The following is a 16,047-nucleotide window of genomic DNA, read 5'->3' on the forward strand; positions in this document are numbered from 1 at the left end:
AATGAGTGGCTCATAAAGAAAAGCCTGAACCTTAGTCCTAGTGTACCCAAAAGTTAAAACATGAGAAGGCAAGAGAAAGTACTATGTAAGATCATAATACGATTTTGGAAAGTCTGACTCATTATTTCCTTAACAGTATGGCAGACTCGCTATTTTGATGGAAAAAATAATGTCTTTGATGCTGATTTGGTTTACACTAGTGCAATCTAATGCCACCGCATTTTGTAGGACACCACAGACAAGTGCATGGTCAGGCACTGACCAGCATCTGGAAACCTGTGGCAGAAACAGTAAGGTCACTGGGTACTATCAATGTACCCACACGCAAACTCACACGGCTGAACAGGAGCAGACACTAGCATACTATTGATACTAGTTGGCCTGAGTTTTAGCAAGGGAGATTTACTGAAGTACTAGCCTTTCCCTGTCAGAAGGGACACAGTAAGTCGCCAGTGGACTACCTCAGGAGCCTGGGCGAGCTTGCGCCAAGAGGGTTCTGAGGATGGCTTGACAGCGCAGGCAGGGCGACCTCCAGGCATTTGTAACTTAGGTTTTTGGGTCGAAGCTAGCTTCTGTCTATGGTCCCTCACCTACAGGCATGACAGGCTGCCCCCAGGCAGGGGTGCACTGCCCGCCAGCTGCCTCACCCACCCGGGTGCGATGCACCCAGGCCTCCCTCTGCGCGCAGAAGTGGGGCGCTGGGGAGGTGAGGGCGGCAGGGACAGACCTCGGGCAGGGCAGTGGGTCTCCACCACCTGGCAACAGGGCACGCAGAAAGCCACGGGGGGATTTACAACCTCCTGCTCCGAGGCTGGGCACTTCAGCGGGCGCGGAGAAGGGAAGCCGGCGGCGCGCCGCCGTACGCGCCGCGCTGGGGGATCGTTCTCCATCGCCCTTCCCGTCCAGGCTGTGGTGCCGTCGCCATGACGACGGGGCAAGCCAGCCAGGCAGCCCTTGACGGCGCCACTCTTCCCTGGGCCCAGCCCGGTTTGGCTTGGGCAGACACGGCCCGGAACACCGCCGGGGTACGCGATACCTGCGGGCACCCAGCAGCCTCCCGAAGCCCCCACGGCCCGGAGGAGAAACCTTCCCCGGACTCCGAGCCCCTCTGCCGGAGGTGTAGCGTTTGGAGTGGTGTGATGGCACCGCCCGCAGCCGGGCCCGGGGCGGGGCCTGAAGGGCGGGGAGCCCGGCCCTCGCCCCCGGCGGGAGGGCCAGGAGCCTTCCTAGTTTCCCTTACGCCTTCCTCCTGCGCCGGGCGCCTGCGAGGGAAGTTGTGCGGCCCGAAGGGAAATCTTGGCTGCCTCCACTGCGTGACTCCAGAGCCTGGAGCTGCAGCCTGCGTGCAACACGGAGGGGCGGCAGGAAACGGCCAAAGGTACAGATTTCCCTCAGGTTTTCTTATTCTACAGTAATTTTACATGGAGATGGTCAGGCACGGCTTCCCCCAGCTCTGCCGAGAGTATTCCTGCACCCCCCTGCCGTGCTTCTCCAATAGAAACTACTAGTATCAAGGCACCAGCACACACCCCTCAAATGTGACATTGCCCATAATGCTTTCTGTAGCTTTCTCCTAGTCAAAATTGGGAAGTTTATCCTTATTTATGACATTAGCTTCTTTCCACATAAGCAGTGGCATCTATAAAACACTTCACTGATACATGAAGATACAAAACTCAGCTTCAGAAGTTTCCAGAGGATTAATAACTGTATGAACTAAAGCATCAAATACTCAGCATGGTTAAATGCTTTCCGTAATATCCCTCCAGTGAAGATCAGTTATTCCTAGGATGTAGTATTTCCTTATGTGATCAGGAAGAAAAACTCTACACATTCTCATAGCTTTGCACCACCTCTTTGAGATACGACAAGGGCGCAATTTGAACAACACTATTAGCAGTAATGCTTCTGACTGAATGTTTCTGCAAAGCTACTACCAACTCCAAATAGATTTAATATCGACTTCAGTTATTTGCAAGCATTCTAGCTAAAAAAGCTTGTAATGTCTTCACCTTCAGTTTTGTGATACAGAAGACGTGCCTACTCAGATTTATTTTACTGAAATATTTTTATTAAGAGCTACAACTATTCACAGCAATGACTTGGATTATAAATACTGGCAGGTTTTCAGTTACTGTAGGTAAAATCAAGTTTTCAGTCACTGTGTTGCAGTACCATTTTCAGTCCCGACACCCAGTCTGGGTCATCTTCCTCGAAGTCCCTAAAAATACATACCAAAATGTTATTTTGCAAAGCAAAATACAACTTTATAAACCTTTATTTGCCTTTCCCCCCCCCCAAAAAAACCCCAACAAACTACCCTACAAATAGGAGAAATTATGTTAAAATATCACAACTCACTTCCTGCACAACTGCGATTAAGAAGCCAACAGATATTCTCCTTTGAATTCCCCCAAGTTAAGTTTTATCAAAAGCAACCCCAAGTGCATGTACTGAGAGAGGGCAAAAATGTTGATAGAAACAGCTTGCAGCTGAGCTGCAGTAATACAGGCCCAAGTGCCACAAAGGAAGCAATGACAAACTGAGATGCTGAGAATCAAAGAAACACCCCAAAACATACACACTTCTATAAATATAGTATTTCTATTCAAGCTGTGTTGATGTACACTCTACTCTTTGAAAAACCGAAGTGGGTCACTAACAGAACATAGAAGTTAAGACCGTTTCTCAAAAAAACCTTGATTATTAGGTACCAAAGTGATTTTACTGCACTATGTGTGAAAGAGCAGGAAGAATAAGACACAACTACAACAAACATACCACTAGACAAGTGGTTTTACCACTGGTTATCTGATTACAAGGTCAGAGTATAAAGATGTTCCATGCAAGAAGGTTTTGCACTTTATATCTAATTTCATCTCATCCTGCCACTTTTGTAAAGTCATCAGCAAGTTACTGGCCTATCTGCTAACAAGTGACCTGTTTAGTCTCAACACCATCAATAACTATAAATATAGCAAAACCTGGAAGATATCAAACGCTACTAAATTTTAATGCTGTGTAAAAGTGGGATGGATTTAAGATGCTGAGAAAAATACTGGGTTTTTGGTTTTTTGTTGTTTGTGGGTTTTTTTCCCCCCATGGAAATGTCTTTCTGGAAAAATCACTTTAAGGAACCAAAGAAAACAAATACAAGGATGTAATGTGGACATACGTGTCATCGTCATCTGATCGAGGCTCAAGTCTCTCAGGATCTATGACAATAGCTTCACATGCACCATCTGCTTCATCAGATGCTTCAGTTTCATCAGAGAGCGGACCTCTTAGTACGTTTTCAGAAGCTTTGAAAGTATAAAAATGAAAATGTCATCAGAATCCTTCAATTTAAAAAAGAAAATTATTAACAATACAAATACAATAGTCTGTCTAGTTTGCCCTCAGGTCCTGGCTTTTTTTAATTCAACGTTTCAGTCAGTCAACTTGAAAAAAAAAACCAACCCAAAAGAACAGTTTGTTGTGACATGAATCCAAGTGCACAATCTCTACACACAGGGGCAATGAAGCCTTTATTAAGAAACCTGTCTGCAGAAGCGCCCGCAGGCTGCGGCGGTACCTGGTTTGTGAATGGTGTACGTTTTGAAGGCCAAGCTGACATCTGCATTACTGAGAAGGTCCATCAGGGTCTGAGGAGTTTCCTTGTTCCACTGCTTACGTGGCTGATTTTCACTGTAGTTTATTACACAGCCACCTAGGTGTAAGATCATGAACATAAACTACTTGGACAAAATTGAGTTAGCAGGGTGGATTACAAAGATCACATTCAAGAGAGAAATAGAGGAAGAAGAGTCCCGAGGTTTCTATCTGTCGCACTGCTGACCTCTCAACACGCTGAGGTTGTCACTACAAGTGATAGGAAAGAGAAGGACAGAGGGATACAGTGGAGCCCTCTGGTAGCAGGGAGCCAGCAAAATATGTCTGAGGAGCCAGAGGCTCTGCAAGGTTCTTTGGTGGCTCTGTAAGTCTCAAAAATGGAGCCTGTGTCCATTTTTGTGCCTTTTAATAGCAGAACGCCTAAATTCAGGTGTTTTTCTGTCCCCTTCCAACTAATTATCACGTAGCTTTCCTACCACAGCTCAGGAATTTCCGCACTACTACTATCAGTAGCATCTGTTCACTTTTACTTAGAATACATATCCATAATCACCTGAAGTAACTCTAACAATCACAGACAGTGTGGGGCATTTTAAAATTGACACTTTTTTCAGAAGAACACCCGTGTTAAATGTAAGAATTAAAGGCTGTTAATGCTGAAGAAGGGAAGAATCTTTGCCTCACATCTGAGGTATATCATTACTATTTCTTGTCATCAACATCATCTGTACTTCAAATGGTACAAGAAGCAGAGGTACAGATGTTGTATGTTCCCAACAGTCTGCTGTACTTGACAGGCAGCTGCATTTTGCATGAAATGAATTCCTCAGCGTTACCCCCACAATAGTATATTAAGAGGAGGATTGGTAGGATAATTTCTTAGCAATGATTATAATGTTAGGGTTGCTAAGGTTATCTGTGGCATCACTCTTTACAATCCTCCTGTCATACAAGACCTCTAAAAAATTCTCACCACAGTGGGCTTTTTGAGTGTTAATAAAATACTTTAAAATTATATTTACAGAATTTTGACTACGTCCTGTAAAGTTTTGACTTTTAAAAGAACCACTGGTATCACTTGAACTGAAACCAAATTTAATTAAATCTTACTTTTACTCTCTTCAGATGTAAAGCTGGAAGAAAGCAAGGATGCGTTTTCCAGGATATCCACTACAGTATTGGATATCCTCTTTTCCCATTGCCTCCTGTGGGGATGGGACAAATCAGTAATTCCTGGGAGGATGTCAGAAGTTTCTGCTATAATTGCAACAACAAAGAAGAAAAAAAAGATTATGAACAGCATCTAATTCTATTCTCTGTCCACGTAAGGTAGTACTAAGCATACAGCACTTAATTAATAACGATGTTTGATGCTATGGGTACAAGTCTGAACTTGGTAAAAATGTTCCCCATACATTAATTCCATAACAGATGTTTTCAGAGAGTTATTTTTTAATAATTTGGCCAGGAATGTTTGGGTTTTTTTTAAATCTCAGATAAATTTTAAGAATCTATGTAATTACAGAACAGACACCATCATGGCCTTCTGTAGATTCAAACTTGTATGCTGTAAATATTTACATGGCTGGATCATTGACATTTATATATTGCTACATAGAAGGAAATGCACCAGCCTTAGAACTGTAAAACTTACCCTCTGCATCAGATTCTATATGCTCCTTTGTGCTTTCATTCAAATCCTCAGTAACATTTTTCCTTTCTAAAGGGCTGTGCTCGCTACCTTCATCTTTACTTGGCTTTAAAACAACAAAGACTGTATTAATCATTAGCCTTGTTATCCAAAAAAACCCAAAAAAGTAATATTAACATGACAATTCTTTCAGTTTTGCTGAAAGACAAACATCTGGCCTAAAGACCTGAAAACTAAACCAGTGAGACCATGATGCCAACTGCAATTGCACTGCATCGATCATTGGACTACATTTCACAATGTGAGACAATCTGAGTTTTTGAAGCTAAGCACATACATAGTTGCTTGATGCAATCTGTGGTTTTACTTTGTACATTTAAGAACTGTAGCCATATAAAGTTAAATGAGTCGTATTCCCAGGAAGAACAAGAAACACCCAACTATTGAGCTTTTCAGACTGACATGTCTATAGAAAAAAACAGACCCCTACTGGCAACATGTCTTGAATATATACACAATATTGCTGAGCCAGGCTTTGCTATGATCTACCCACAGGTGATTTCTTGGGCACCTGTGGCTTAATTCTCCCCTCCTGAAATCTCACACGGGCCCTAAAACCTAGGGAGAATTATGTCCAGACTAGACTGTTTCCATAGCAGCCTGTTAAAAATGTGTCCCTAAAGCAAAGAAAATGCATCAAAGTTTGCAGTATCCCAAAACTTACCAAAAACAGGAGAGGGGGTTTATTTGTGATGATAACAATGTCATCATCATCATCATACTGACAGGGCTAGAAGGAAATGCACCTTGGAACTAAACTAATCTTAGGAAGCATCAAAAACTTGCAGAGGTGGGAAATGCACAGGAAAACTCTCCAAGTTGACAGCTGACCTAGTAGGCTGATCTATGGTTTAGCATACTAATAATTTTCCAGGTGAACTTTTCTATAATACAGAACATTCTAAGTTACTAAGATACAAATATTATACTTATATTTTAATACTTACCCTATTTTCTTTCTTATTCTTTGAGCTTCCGCCAGCCATGACGTTACCTGATACGTTAAGGAACAGGTTCAAGAGTTAGTATCCTTGGCAAACATTTGTGGTGAAGTGGTCTTCCAGAGGTATGACAGCAACACCACTGAGCCAAGCAATGAGAAGTATGTGAAAGCTTCTTCACACTTCCGTCAGTGTAGCTCACTCTCAACAGGGAGCCCCTCTACTATTCGGTTCCGAATGTGTACAAATTTGGGTGTAGCTAAATCTATGCAGAAGAAACAAAAATCCAACTGTCTCTCTAAAAATTAAGTCATGAAAATAACTTGCATCACCATATCCTGGGAACAGAAGCCCTGTCATATTTAAAATCTATGCAAAGGACGAAAGTTTTGCTCATTTTAAAAGTGAAATTTTTAAGTCTAGCACAAGTCTTAAGACTTACAATGCATGTATGTATTGTAGTTTTGCACTGTACTTCTCATGCTGGGATGTAATTTACAGCCTTCAAGCATTTTCCCATACAAATGCAATAATATTACATTTTGAAATAAAGTAGATTTGAACATGTAATACTAATGTGTTATAGTTGTATTTAAGAACTTACAGTTCCTAGTCATTTGCCATTCCTTATGTCAAGACAAATGTTGTTGACTTACCCTTTGGCTTTGCTGCAGTGCCTTCGTGTTTCTTGGTTTCCTTTAATACCTGCTCAAACTCATTTGTCACCTGGAATGTGTATGAAGAGATGCCAGTACTGTACCATTTTAACCTTTCCCAAATTATTGTATATGCTATTTGTCAAAAATAGACTTACTATACAGAAACCTTGTACAGCCAACCGCTAACCATATCTAATTTTAGGGTCACCATGTCAATATTCAACTCTTATTTTCAAAACAAACCCTTCTAAAAACTCAGGCTTCTGAGAAGACTACAATGGTATTTGTAGCTTCTAGAGTAGGACTTATGCAACACGACATTTCATTTGTTATGCATTAACAAAGGACAAAAGAAACTGATGTAGTATCTGTAATGTTGATTCTGTTCCTTAAGAGAAAGAATAGACTGTACCTCAGAAGGCAAACAATTTTTTATAAGTTTTGTTAAGCAGCCTCTTGCAAGAATAGTACTGGCTGATGGACGGTTCTTGGGATTTCTCTTAAACATCTGTTTTATTAAGTAATGAAGTTCATAGGAATAGTGAGATGGTAGTGGATTGTAGAACCCTTTGCATATCTTAAGGATAAGATGTTTCCAGCTGTTGGCTTGAAACTGCAATAGAAATAAATGAACATTAGAGCACGGGGTTTAAGCATGAACTATAAAGCTGACATAACTAAAGAGCAAGTTTAACATTTAATCTATTAAAATGCATGGTATATATCTACATAGACTCCCTGCTGCCATAATGATTTGGCTCCCAGACTGACAGTTACAGGGCTCTAATTCAGAGGTCTGGAATAATGACCCTGAGTGAACACATCAGTAACTTTGCTTCACATTTTGTAGGGCTATTAGATAGGCATTTATGTTAATGACAGAAATATGAGTTGCTGAGAATGAAAACATCACAGTTTGCACACAAAGTTTAACTTAAACCAGATCATCATGGGCATTGTAAACAGTAGCTTGTACAACTAGAAGCTGGAGGCCAGGTGCCCCCCAAAGCTGCTCTATTACTGTCCATCCTCAGCTGGGCAGGTGGGAAGAAATACAATGAAAGGCTCCTGAGTCAAGGTAAAGACAGAGAGAGATCGCTCACTGATAACCATCGTGGACAGAACAGACTCAACTTGAGAAAATGAATTTGGTACCAACCAAATCAGAATTGAGTAATGAGAAATAAAAGCAAATCTTAAAAGTGCCTCCCTCTACCCCTCCCTTCTTGATAGGCTTAACTTCACTCCTGGGTTCTCTCCCTTCTCCCCACCAGCAGCACAGGAGGACAGGGAATGGGAGTTGAGGTCAGCTCATCACACGTTGTCTCTGCTGCTCCTTCCTCCTCAGGGGAGGACTTCTTACACTCTTGCCCTGCTCCAGCGTGGGGTCCTTCCCATGGGAGACAGTCCTCCACCAGCTTCTCTTACGTGAGTCCTTCCCATGGGCTGCAGCTCTTCACCTACTGCTCCTATGTGGGTCCCTTTCATACAGCACAGGCCTTCCAGACCAGACTGCTCCAACCTGGGTCTCCCACAGGGTGACCAGTCCTACCAGCAAACCTGCTCCAGAGTGGTCTCCTCTCTCCACAGGAGCACAGGTCCTGCTAAGAGCCTGCTCCAACATGGGCTTCTCACAGGGTTGCAGCCTCCTTCAGGTGTGTCTACCTGCTCCAGCATGGGGTTCTTCATGGGCTGCAGGTGGGTATCTGCCCCACCGTTAACCTCCACAGGCTGCTGGGGAATCTCTGCTCTGGCACCTGAAGCACCTCTTTATCCTCCATCTTCACTGACTTGGTTATCTGCAGAGTTGTTCCTCTCACATATTCAGGGGAAACAATTAGCAGCTTCTCACAAGAGCCACCCCTGTAGCCTCCCTGCAACCAAAACCTCACCACACAAACCCAATACAGAATCACAGGCCGGTTTGGGTTGGAAAGCACCTCAAAGATTATCTAGTTCCAACCCCCTGCCATGGGCAGCGACACCATTCACAGGGACCAGGGTTCCCAAAGCTCCATCCAACCTGGCCTTGAACACTGCCAGTGAGGGGGCAGCCACAGCTTCTCTGGGCAGCCTGTGCCAGGGCCTCACCACCCTCAGATTGAAGAATTTCTTCCTAATATATGACCTAAATCTACCCATTTTAGTTTAAAATCATTGCCCTTTGTGTTATCACTACATGTCCTTGTAAATAGTCCCTTTCCAGCTTTCAACAGGTATATCACTGACGCAAGGTACAAAAATGCTTATTGCTTATTACACTTTGCTCTGCTTGCACACAATATATTCTCATTAAACACAACGCTCAGTGCAACACCACTGCATTTATCTGGAACCAGCCTGGCACCTGCCAGATTCCTTAATAAGCCCCAGGTCACCTCACTGATATTGAGGAAAATTAACTAAGAAAGAAAAAAATATGTGTTTTCTAACAATGTATAAAGTTGAATGTTTTAGAGACGGGTCCAATAGGTCCCAAGAGCTGCTGAAAAACAGAAGGCATATAATGGAGGAGGGGTGGGAAGTGTGGAGCAATACTTCCCTCTTTCAGAAGCAGCAGCATCAAACACATCAGTCAAATATATAATTGGCTGTGAATCCATCAAACTACAACAAACTGCAAATTAAATTTTAAGGAATTCCAAGTATCATGTGGTGGCAATAAAGCTATACTTACTGGATGCCTAAGAGTGCACAGCTCATATAGAATACATCCCAGGGACCATATGTCACTGTAGGTACAGAAAAAGATACAAAATTTTGAGCCAAAAATCTACAATTTAATATCCTGCCTGAAAAAAAAGTTGAATTCATTAGGTGTACATAACTGAACTGAATACACTAAAAATAAATAAGAGTAACCGTAAAAGACAATACAATTCTGTGTTTAACCTCTCCAGTGGAAAAGATCTTCCTTATTTTATCCCAGTCTGACATAAAAAAGATGATTGCCATACAGCTGTAGTTAGCTTTTTATTCACAGAACGTCTCCTAAGCAATTTGCTGCAACAATATTTATCGTTCCACATCTCAAAGCTGTTGTATTCCATGGCCCTTAACATTAGATGGCAGCCCCACTATCCTAATTCGGAGAGCTAAATTCTGGCCTTGCCAGTGAGAATTCTGCTACAGAGAAAAAAACCATCATCTTCCCCCCAAAGTGAGTACTGCCACCTGCACTAGAAGCAACTGAATATCTGTCTTGTACAAGGAGCAGAAAAATCTTAAGTGCTGGAAGGTCTCTTCTCTCCTGTGTAACCATGAACCCATTCGGTTCAGGTACAGTAAGGGTAACAGGACAGATCTAACAGGGGGAGGATAGAAAATGACTCGATGTTTTGGAGTCTGGGAGCAAGCTGTGAACACTATACTATCATGATGCTCTCAGAAGTTCTGGCATAACAACCAGAATAACCGGGCTTTATGAATTTATGTCATCGGTTCTGTAGCCATTATCCATTCCTACATTATCAGGACTGGCAGAAGTAAAACCAGCCCAAGAAATGACTCAGCCCAAAGACACAAACACATATATACAGGCATACACACACGTGTGTGCTAAATGTATATATTTAGTCCCCCAAATGCACAGAGAAGTCGGTGCATCAGTTTTCCAGCTTTTAAGAGTAAAGTTGTTATACCTAAGTAAAGAGGAACTTGGGCCTTTTAATCTTAAAAACCCTGCAATTACCTCTTTCTAAATAATCCTCACCTCAATGTCTTCCCCAAACTAAACACAGATAACTCACATACCCAGAGGGAGACAACAATAAAAAGACACACATCAGTCAGGCATTGTTTGTGACCACTGAAAACCCAAATACCTTTTGTTGTTGTATGGCATGCTTTCCCATATTTCTGGGGGTACGTAATAAGGAGTTCCCACATATGTGCAAGCATATGACACTGGACTATTGAAATGACAAAAAAGAAAGACCAGATGAAAAGTAATTATTTAAGAGATCTGTAAAATAAAACATTAGATCACTGAGATCAGTGGAGATATCTACATACTGTGCAAGAAGGCATGCAGATCCAAAATCTCCCAATTTGACTTTTCCATTTTGAGTGAGGAAGACATTCTGTGTGTCAAGAGGACAGATTTACATACTTAAATATCCTTCTAGGAAACATTTCTGTAGTTTGTATATATGGAAAACACAGTGACAATCACTTCTGATATTTTATCTTTGTAGTTCCTTTTACTTGCTTTTCCTAATACTTCTACCAAAAAAATAGTTAAGAACTATGTTGTGTCTAAAGGGAGGTGGAAAGGCTATACAGCCCTAAAGCCCCAGTGTCAGTAGCAGAGGAAGAACCAGAGCTCTGACATGCCTCAATCTCTATGTTGTACCCAAACCACTGAAATCACACTTTCTCCTCAATTCCTGCCTTTCTGCTAGCAAAGTGTAAAAGAGAAGAAATGAGAGACAAGATAATTACAAGCTGCATCCTCCAAGTGTATTTTCTACTTGTGTTAGTGCTTTAAGTTGGAAGTGACCTGTCACCCACAATTGGCACTACCAGCAGTGTGGATACGAAGGGTACAGCTATACTTGCATGATTTTTATGCCCAGAATATTACATCATCCCATACACTCAACAATATCATTTATGTAATATTCTTCAGCCTCGATGAAAAGCACAGCATGCAGATGTAAGAGGAAACTGCAGAAGAGGGAGCTGAAGTTCTGCATGCAGACAAGAGTTTATTAATGGCAACAAAATTTGCTCTGTTCACCTTGGATTTGATATCCCTGTGCAACACACGTTTATCATGAACGTGCTTTACACCCAGGCACATCTGCACAAACCAGTGAAGGATCTAAAAAGAGTAATGAAGAGTTATAACGGCTCAATGTTGTATATAATGAATAATTTACTAATTGATTTAAAAGAGAAACTCAAAAAATAGATAAATAAAAAGCATGTTCGGAATATATGGGAGTTAAAAGTTAACTCTAGCATAATGGCCTCCTGTCAGCACAGAAGACTGAACTGTTTAAGGTACAGTATATTTTAATACAGCAGAGTGAATGTCTGCTAGCCATGTCTGAAGAATCCTAGTAACACGTAACAGGAAGGAAGATAGGGAGTCACTACATGGCACTTTTACCTCATGGTCATTGTATAAACGTGTCAATTACAATTTCATTGTAAATTATCAAATTAAAAACCCAAAAAAATCCACACCAAGTTAACATACTGTTTCTAAAAGGACAGTTGTTAAGAGATGCTTGACAAATCTAAATACTCTATTAGTTGAGTCTGGTCTTTTCATTTTAACTAAGATGATGCTTCTAACTGTGGCAGGAACTAGTGTGGACCTTCTCCTAGCCTCCATGATAAAAGGAATTAATGCTTGCTGAACGGCTTAAACATTTAATTGCTACATAACATGCAAACATTTAGTCTCCTGGCTGGTTTCATTTATCTTACTAGAGTGCTTTATTTACTTTTCATTGTCAGTACCCCTTACTGTGTTTTAAATTCTGGCTGAAGTTTGTGTTGAATTCTTACTTAATTGCATAAATTTATGCATGCAAACCTGACTCTGTTTTTCACAGTGCCTGCACAATTCTTAGATACAGACAGCAATTTATTTTTTTTTATTCCCCACAGTCCAATTCTCATCTTGTTCTACTGAAAATTATCAAAGAATTAATGCTTCTATAGTATCTTTAAGTGTCTCTATTTCATTGGAGGTACTTCAAGGCGTTTGCATATCTGTAATTTGTGTTCCAATTTACATGAAAAAGGCTTCCTGGGTCCTTAGTTCAAACTGCTGTCTTTTCTTACCGTATCTTCAGGGAATAACTTTCCTCTTTGGTGTTTAATCTTTTGCATTAGATCTCCACCATCACAATATTCCATCACTATATACAGGTGTCCATCAGCTATATTTTAGGTAATATAAGAATAATTAGTATTTTGGTTAGCAGAGTAAGTATATTATTTTTACTATAAAGCTCTGACTCCATGCTATGTATTATATATTACAATAAACATGGGTTTTGTTTATAACATGTACTAAAACTGCAACAAGAATCTAACCTTGATCCCTCAGGAGAATGCAACCTTAAACAAATGGAGTTGTTTTAAGATTTTATATTTACCTTCAAACGACTCTTTGTAGGCAACGATATTTGGATGTTTCATTTTAGCCAAAAGAACCGCTTCCTTCCTAGAGTTCTCTACATCTGATGAAGACTGAAAAATGTAAGTCTGCTTATATAAATGTCACATCACATTTTCATATATACACAATCCACCTCTCCTTCCCAAAGGGAAGTATTTTTTTTAAATTGCTCATTTTTTTCCTATGACTTATTACTAGCTGATGGCTTCTTCAGGTTCTTTTAAATTTGAGAGGATATTTTTCTACATCAGCTAATGACTTTTTCTATTTTAAAAATGCAGAACTATGTAACAAAGCAGCACACACAGGCTTTGGAACAGCTGACAGTCTATGCTGCAGGAACTTGGTATAAAGCCAAGTGCCCAGGTATTGAAAGAAACCTGAAGATGTGATTACCAGGAGTAATATGAGGCTGATTTCTTCATTAGGTATTGCAGATGAAATCTGCATTCTACCTGCTCCACTTCCCAAAATGCAACCACACACTTTCTGAAACATTAAGTAAAGTAGCATAATCTGACTTGTCAACAACAGACAGGTAGTAGTCATACCATGCAACCAACACACAAAACTCTCAGCACAAGTGTTCAGTGTTTCAAAAATATATCCAGGATTACATTGGGTTTTTTTAAGCAGTGGATGAGGTTTTGTACGTGACATACTTACCATAGGAAGTCTTATTTCCTTCATCGCATACTTCTGGTCACTGCTTGTATGATGAACTAGGAGAGCTCTGCCAAAGGATCCCTCTCCTAGTACTTTCAGCACTTTGTATTCTTCCATGCTTTGTAGGCCTAGGTCCAGCACTTCTTTCCAAACACTCTCTTTTACAGGATGATCTAAACTTTGTCATTACCTGGATTCATTTCATGAAGTGTGTTGTTACTATAATCTGCATGAGAAAAAAACCCCACAAAATAACAAAAATGGGTAACAAATGTAGGTACCTACAAATGTTCAACATCACCATAAATAGAACTTCCAACTGCTGTACTTAAAGTATCTTAAAGTAGCCTAAAATATCATTGTTGTGGTTTTATGTGGCAAGGTTCTGGCTGCTGGGGTGGCTTCTTCAAGAAGCAGCTAGAAGCTCTCTGCAGGCTCAAGGCCAGAAATGCTGCTGACCAAGACTGAGCTCATCAGCGATTGTCACAGTGCCTCTGGGAATCATATTTGAGAGCAAAAAACCACAAGTGGATGCATTTTGCCATCAGAGAAGGAAGTGAGAAGATGTAAGAAACTGCAAACACCAAAGTCAGTGAAGAAAGGGAGGAGGTGCTCCAGGCACTAGAGAGGACGCTCCTGGAGCCCATGGAGAAGACCATGGTGTAGCAGATTGTCCCCCTGCAGCCCATGGAAGATGACAGGGACTAGAGGTCCCACCTGCAGCCTGTGGAGAGACCCCACGCTGGAGTGAGTAGAAATGTATGGAAGACACTGTGACCCATGTTGGAGTAAACTCCTGGCAGGACCTGCAGCCTATGGAGGGAGGGGGAGAGAGAAAGACTTTACTTTAGTCATGATTTTTCTCCCTTCTTCCCCACCGTTGTGTCACGGGGGAGGGGGGGCAGGGACTGTGGAAATGGGGTTCTCAGTAGCACCTTCTCCCCATCCCTCCATTCTTAGCAGACTTCCCTTTAGTCATGATCTCGCTCCCTTCTTCCTCCACATTGTGGCACACGTCTGTAGTCCCAGCTACTCGGGAGGCCAAGCCCGCCGGATCACTTGAGCCCAGGAGTTCTGGGCTGCAGTGTGCTATGCTGAGCGGGTGTCCACTCTGAGGCCGGCATCATATGGTGAAGCACCAGGGAGCCCAGGGAACACCAGGTTGACTAAGGAGGGGTGAACAGGCCCAGGTCACAGACGGAGCAGGCCAAAGCTCCTGTGCTGGTCAGTAGCGTGATCACGCCTGTGAATAGCCACTGCAGCATAGCCTGGGCAACACAGAGACACACGGGCTCCTTCTGTGTTTTCTTATAAAATTAGTCAGAAGTGGTGTGAGGATTTTGGTAAACAGGAGATCCTGGGTTCAAATCCCAGCAGTGCCTCCCTGCTTCTTTAAGATCTGGCCACGCTTCTCATTATCCAACTCTGGTTTCACTGTGTGTGTAATGCAGTGTAATAAATTAGAGCGTTTTCTTTCCTTCACTCTGTGTTGAGTCTGTTTTGCCCATGTTGATTACAGGATGATCTCTCCCTGTCCTTACCTTGATTCCTAAGCCTCTCAATATATATTTTCTCACCTGTCCAACTGAAAAGGGGAGTGACAGACCAACTTTGGTGGGCATCTGGACTCCAGCCAGGGTCAAACCACCACACCTAAGACCAATCTTTTTGTTACCTGCACTTCTGCAAGTGGTTTCATAGTACTAAACAAAACTCACTGGCACAACAGTAAGAACAAAGTACTTCAAGCTTCCAGTGACAATTCTCACCTTGAGCAGCAGAAGCAAGATCAAAATGGTAAAGTTACCCATGTTCATGCACAAAGACCTCAATTACTGGCATATTTAGAATAGAATAGTTGTTAGAAGGGACGATACAATGATCTAGTCCAACTGCCTGACCCATTCAGAGCTGACCAGATGTTAAAGTGTGTTATTAAGGACACTGTCCAAATTCCTCTTAAACACTGGCAGGCTTGGGGCATCGACCACCTCTCTAGGAAGCCTGTTCCAGTGTTTGACCACCCTCTTGGTGAAGAAATGCTTCCTAACATCCAATCCAAGCTTCCCTTGGCGCAGCTTTGAACCATTCCCATTCCTATCACTGGATTTACAGACTGTGTGCTTTCTTTGCAAAGTTTGTACTTTTAAGTTAGTTATCCGCAAGTCAGACATCGCTTTATGCATATACCTGTGTGCACATGGTGTTTCAGTGGACTGACAAATTGGTTTTAGAAAGCACCGCATGGCTTCATTGTTTCTGAAAGGATAAAAATGCCAATTGACTCTGAGGCTGTAAAATAAACATTAACTAACTTGC

The 16,047-nt window shown here is 41.8% G+C and overlaps 1 protein-coding gene across 1 annotated transcript; it reads right to left on the reverse strand.

Annotated features, from left to right (window-relative positions):
- Positions 1–2,065: 2,065 nt before the first annotated feature.
- Positions 2,066–13,845, reverse strand: NEK3 (NIMA related kinase 3; the record flags this gene model as incomplete). Its single annotated transcript, XM_084277027.1, has 14 exons — positions 2,066–2,221; positions 3,176–3,302; positions 3,575–3,709; positions 4,723–4,869; positions 5,267–5,369; positions 6,271–6,317; positions 6,921–6,990; positions 7,336–7,536; positions 9,601–9,655; positions 10,748–10,834; positions 10,938–11,005; positions 12,723–12,820; positions 13,040–13,133; positions 13,729–13,845. The coding sequence occupies 14 exons, from the start codon at positions 13,843–13,845 to the stop codon at positions 2,155–2,157; spliced, it is 1,416 nt and encodes a 471-aa protein (XP_084133153.1). The 3' UTR covers positions 2,066–2,154.
- Between the last annotated feature and the right edge of the window lie 2,202 nt (positions 13,846–16,047).

Source organism: Gallinula chloropus (genome assembly GCF_964237585.1).
Source record: "Gallinula chloropus genome assembly, chromosome: 1".
NCBI lineage: Eukaryota > Metazoa > Chordata > Aves > Gruiformes > Rallidae > Gallinula > Gallinula chloropus.